This window comes from Gadus chalcogrammus, chromosome 19 (genome assembly GCF_026213295.1).
Source record: "Gadus chalcogrammus isolate NIFS_2021 chromosome 19, NIFS_Gcha_1.0, whole genome shotgun sequence".
Classification (NCBI taxonomy): Eukaryota; Metazoa; Chordata; class Actinopteri; order Gadiformes; family Gadidae; genus Gadus; species Gadus chalcogrammus.
This window is the reverse complement of record NC_079430.1, coordinates 14,932,310-14,937,788: the sequence shown is the minus strand read 5'-3', so window position 1 is coordinate 14,937,788 and position 5,479 is coordinate 14,932,310. Positions and strand designations below refer to the sequence as shown.

At 43.0% G+C, this 5,479-nt stretch overlaps 1 protein-coding gene across 1 annotated transcript; it reads left to right on the top strand.

The window, feature by feature from the left end:
• Positions 1 to 552: 552 nt before the first annotated feature.
• rps16 (ribosomal protein S16) lies at positions 553 to 3,294 on the top strand. The gene is made up of 6 exons (XM_056578298.1): positions 553 to 609; positions 698 to 749; positions 1,143 to 1,244; positions 1,840 to 1,936; positions 2,441 to 2,488; positions 3,088 to 3,294. The coding sequence occupies exons 2-6, from the start codon at positions 702 to 704 to the stop codon at positions 3,231 to 3,233; spliced, it is 441 nt and encodes a 146-aa protein (XP_056434273.1). The 5' UTR covers positions 553 to 609; positions 698 to 701; the 3' UTR covers positions 3,234 to 3,294.
• Positions 3,295 to 5,479: the final 2,185 nt, after the last annotated feature.

The following is a 5,479-nucleotide window of genomic DNA, read 5'->3' as shown; positions in this document are numbered from 1 at the left end:
GGGTTTCTGTAAGATTAATATTTTGTGTTTATCCTCTGTTCTGTTTATAATGTCCACAGCTTTCGTGAGGATAAACAGAGCTTATATATGATATATGTGATGCTTTATGGTAACTCGAATTTATTTTATTCTAAGATTGATACATTTTCCATCATTAGATGATGAGCTGTCAACCCGTTGGCAAAGAGGGAAGTAGGGAAATGTCATTTATAAGGCTGCATAGCGCAAGGAAAAATTAAATGCGCAGTAACCAGCCCAAAGTTGGACCCATTACGTTTGTTTTTTGTTGTTTTTCACGAAAAAGGTTGAAAAACGATTTTACACAAAAACAATTACATAATAAATACAGCTTTTCCTATTGTAGCGTTTCCAAAACTCTATATTTGGTTTTTTTAAAACGTTGAAAATGTAATATATTCTATTTCGACACATAACGTAACATTTATGACCATATTTCATGTTTTATACTACCCTTGCGATTTTAAAATGGCGGTTGGGTGAAACGAAGTGTCGTAAAACAGGCCATGCTCAAAGTGTCGTAAAACCCCCCTGATCTGCGGCCTGGGAAGCCCCTTTCGTTCTCTCTGTACGGCACCCCAGCTGAAGACGGTACGTTCTTCGATGTGTACACAGAAATACGAGAAAATATACACATTTTCGCCTAATAAACTAACGTTTGTGCGTTTTCTGTTTTCAGAAAGATGGTGGCTAAAGGTCCTCTTCAATCGGTGCAGGTCTTCGGACGCAAAGTGAGTAAATATGATTAAGTTGTTCCACGCGTGGTGTTCCGCCTGCCCATGTCGACCAGCATAGAGAAGCTAACAGCTAACAACACCCGGGACGTTAAACGTTGCATTTATAGTTTTACAGCACACCCTGAGTCATTACATGTATCTAAACCGTTAATGTAGGGTGGATTATGTCCTTATTTCCTTGTAAAATGTCAGCTTGCAGCCAGCTTGGGGCAAGTTTAGCGACGCTAGTAGCTAACAAACTAGCCGTAAACCTCATACTAGACGCGCAGTGTAAAACTATCACCCCGTTCAAAATGGACTCGCTCCCTCCTCCCCATGTGCCGCTTTATTTTTGTATTTAGTTATGGTTTCGCCAGTCAACTCACTGAATTCTGTTGTCTTCTACAGAAAACTGCCACCGCAGTTGCTCACTGTAAGAGGGGTAATGGTCTGATCAAGGTGAACGGCAGACCCCTGGAGATGATCGAGCCCGCCACCCTCCAGTACAAGGTAAGGCTGGTTCCTTCAGTGGATTTCTTCTGGAGCGATTTAAATGGGCCCACAAATCAAAATACTGACCGATAAAGAGTAAACTCACAAGGCATCAGGTCAAAGTATATCCCATCCACTGATATGGGGTACTGCAATGTGGTTTCCTGTTCATGAGGTGGGTGACATGTGGATCCCATCGACTCATCTTGTGACTTTGGTTTAGTTTATTGAAATTGTACACATATTTGTTTATCAAATGGTCATTGGGGACAGGAAAATGCCTAGTTTACTGTCAATCAACTGACCCATTGACTTTAGATGGGAGTTATTTTTGCAAATAATTGTCAAATTTGATTGTAGTTAACGGAAATGGTAGTAATTGTAGTGATACAAGATGGCGGTACCTGTATCAGCTTAACTATTGCAGCCCTTTATAATATGGCTGTTTCCAAAGTGCCCAATAAACAGGCTAGGGGTATTCAGAATGCCTGCATGGAGACATTCGGTGTCAGTCCTACCTTTTTTGTCCGGGAGTACTGCACTAGTATGCTCCCTTTAGTTGACCTTAACCAACCAACCAATCAGCTAATCAATTTGTGTCCTGTCCTTTTAGCTCCTGGAGCCTCTGCTGCTGCTGGGAAAGGAGCGCTTTGCCGGCGTTGACATCAGAGTCCGCGTGAAGGGTGGTGGACACGTCGCTCAGATCTACGGTGAGTGACTCTATAGCAACACCCTGAGTGGTACCTGGCAACCTCTGGAGTTCATCAACGGGATTCATTGAGAAAGAGTGGGGCGTAGGGCATGTTCTACGTTGACCCCTTAGGCGAAGATTTGCAAGAACTTGCAACGATTATAGACCATGTTACAGCTGATGTACTTGTTGATTGTCTAACCAACTGACGCCCTCTGGCCCGATTTTGGTCAAATTAAAGTAGTGAATGGTTGAATGCTCGCTGGTTATGGACATGCAGCCTTTGGCTTCTGATGTGTGCATTTCCATAGATTGAACAGTTCTTTGGCATAAAACCCTGTGCCACATCTGCAATTGCCTGGTCAATATCCAATACTGGATGTGTTAACTAATGGCATGGTCATTCTTGGGCATTCATAACAACTATAGGTGTGTTTTTAATTTGAACCAAAGCTGTTGATGAGATTCGGCAAAGATGTTTTTTTATTTTTTTTATGACCAAATATATTTCCTTATCTTGCAGCCATCCGTCAGGCCATCTCCAAAGCACTGGTCGCCTACTACCAGAAGTGTGAGTATGGAAGTGGAATTATTTGGTTTCATTGTTTTTTTCCCCCTATAATATCTGGCAGGCAAATAATCCTGATCTTAAAGTGGGAGGTCAAACCAACTGACATTCCCTGGTTCTGATGTTTATGCATGCTCTAATAATGCTTCATATTTACTTACTGCTGACTCGCATGGAGGTGATTCACATATTTAGAAATGCTTCTGTGGGGGTACGATGACGGTGGCTATGTTATGATAAAATCGTTTTTCAGTATAGGGTCTTGATGTACGTCACCTTGACTACTAATCTGACTTCCGTGCCATATCTGAATTAATACTATTTTATAAGTGACTAATGCTAGTGCTTGGAACATTGTTCCAGCACCTCCCAGTTTGGTTAGAAGTAAATCCTTTTGGGGTGGCTCGGAGTACCATTAAGGCTCAGTCCTTACCCGTGTTCGATTCCTGCCCGTGGTCCTTTGCTTTACGTCTGCCCTCTCCCATGCCTTCCGGTCTCACCAGCACTATAAAAAAAAGCATAAAACCTGCAGAAATAAATGGTTAAAAAAAAGGTAGTGAAGGTGAGCGTTGTCCTCCATGCTGACCTCCTGTGTTCTCCAGACGTGGACGAGGCCTCCAAGAAGGAGATCAAGGACATCCTGATCCAGTACGACAGGACCCTGCTGGTTGCCGACCCCAGACGCTGCGAGTCCAAGAAGTTTGGTGGCCCTGGAGCCCGTGCCCGCTACCAGAAGTCCTACCGTTAATCTCTGTGTACATTTTCACAATAAATGTGGTAAAGAACTTCAGGCTCGACCAGTGATTTTTATTTGGTTTACTGACTGGTCTGGTGTTGCATGCTGGGTGGGCGACGGCGTTTGGGTTATGGTGGGATGACTGAGGTGGAAACAGACACTCAATGATTCACAAATGGAAGAAGGTCTTGGAGACTAAGGTCTTGGAGACTAATGGTGATAAGGGCTATACAAATAAAATGTAATTGTTGGAAATGTACAAGAGAATTGAGGGTCTTGGAAAAAAAATTAAGCTGTCTGTACAACACTCGGTTGTACAGACAGCTTACACTACATTAAGGCCCAATTAAATCTGAGTAGAACCCAAAGAGACTAGTTAGTCAAATTGGGTTCTTACACCAGATTACACTTCAGAATTCTGGAACATGGTTGTTTGTATTGGCTGTAGGAGAGCGCTGGTGCTTCTCCCAAAACATGTAGTATACATCGTTATAAGCCTAGTGCACAATAACTCAACCTTCATTATTCGATGTTGGTTTAACTGGGGTAAAATTGCCAGTATTCAAAAGTTGTTTGTATTATCAAAGTAGACATTAGGTAATGATAATTTGTTTTCTTTTGTTGGTCAAAGGACGAATGTCATGTGTATTTCGGTCCTTTTGATGTGGATCGAACAATCAATCCTAGGGTTATGAACATAAGTGATAGGCTGCATTTACCACGTACTAAAAAAAACGACCTGTCTTATACAGTGTCTCTGCAAGCCCATGTAGCAATTAGCCTCTGGTTAAAATACTTCCTGTTTAATCTAAGGTGTTAAGACTTTTGACATGCTGGCATTCAAAACGCAAGGAAAGACCAGGTGCTCAAAGGGGTAGGACGATAAGATAAACCCTAAAAACAGTTTGGACCGGAACATGGCTGAGGTGATTTACGCCACGCCCAACATGATGACAAAGGCCAGGAACACACAAGGAGAGCGAGAGGAGGGTATAGAGGACGACTACGATAGCATGGAGAGCCTTGGAGATCAACACCAGGACTATGTGGGGACAGAGGAGTCCTCCAATACTCTGGGAACAGTAAGAAGTCAGCAGCCGGACCCTGTGGGCTATGGTGGTGCTTCTGGTCCTGCTGCTGTGTTGTCCTGCTGGCTAGACTGCTTGGGTTGGCAGTGAAACACAAGAGGAAGACCGAAAGCATGGACAGAGACGTGGAGCAACTTCTCCGAAGGCTGAAGAATGTGACTGAGCAGAGAGACTCACTGCTTCGCCCACAGGACTGTCCAGGTGGTTGGGATAAGTTTGGTTGTAAATGTTACCGGGTTACCAGAGAGAGGGGATCCTGGAATAAGTGCAGGAAGCTCTGTGTTACCGACGGAGCAGATCTGGTGGTTGTGGACAGTAAAGAGGAGATGGACTTCATTAGCAGGTACGGCGGGACCATCTGGCTCGGAGCGACAGATGAGGCCAGTGAAGGGTTGTGGAGATGGGTTGATGGGACCGTCCTGTCAGTGGATAACCCCTCCTGGAAAAGAGGGAAACCTGATGGTGGCAAGGAGAAGAACTGCTTAAGGAGGGTCTGGGAGCAGCTCAACATTAAATGGACAGATGAGAGCTGTAAAGCCAACAACTATGGCCTTTGTGAATATAATTTAATGAAATGATGGATGAAAACATTTCTTTGTCTGACTGATTTATTTCTTGACAATCTTTTCTATCTTATTGCCAACAGACATTTGTTGTTTTGTTTCTTACTTGTTGAGTTCTGCCATTCGATCAGAGCTGTGATTGGCTGCAAGGTTTTATCTCCTTAAAAGGAGATGACATGAAGACTTCACTGGTCAATGCAGGAGCTGTACATAGATGCTGCTTGTTGCATTATCTTTTTAATGTTTCCATAGTTGTTGTGTTGGAGGCTGAGGTTATGCCGTAAATAATCATCACATGTCATGGGCTGGTTCTCAGTTGCTGCAAACCACACTAGTTCTCTATTTAGGGCTGCGTTTGCTGCCTTTGCCTTTGTCCCCGCTAATTATTAAATATTTTTCCTTTAAATGTATCTCAACTTTGTAACCATGTAGTGTTATCACTATAAAACACTTTTGTATGAAATATCTAGTGGTTCTACGCCGGTGTTCAGAGTAACAGTAGACTTGTGTCCTGTTGTCTGAATTGGCATATAGGTCTGCACTTAGTTTTGCTCACTGAATGAACACTTTGAAGCTGCATATGCATATATGCAAAGTTATTTGTAAA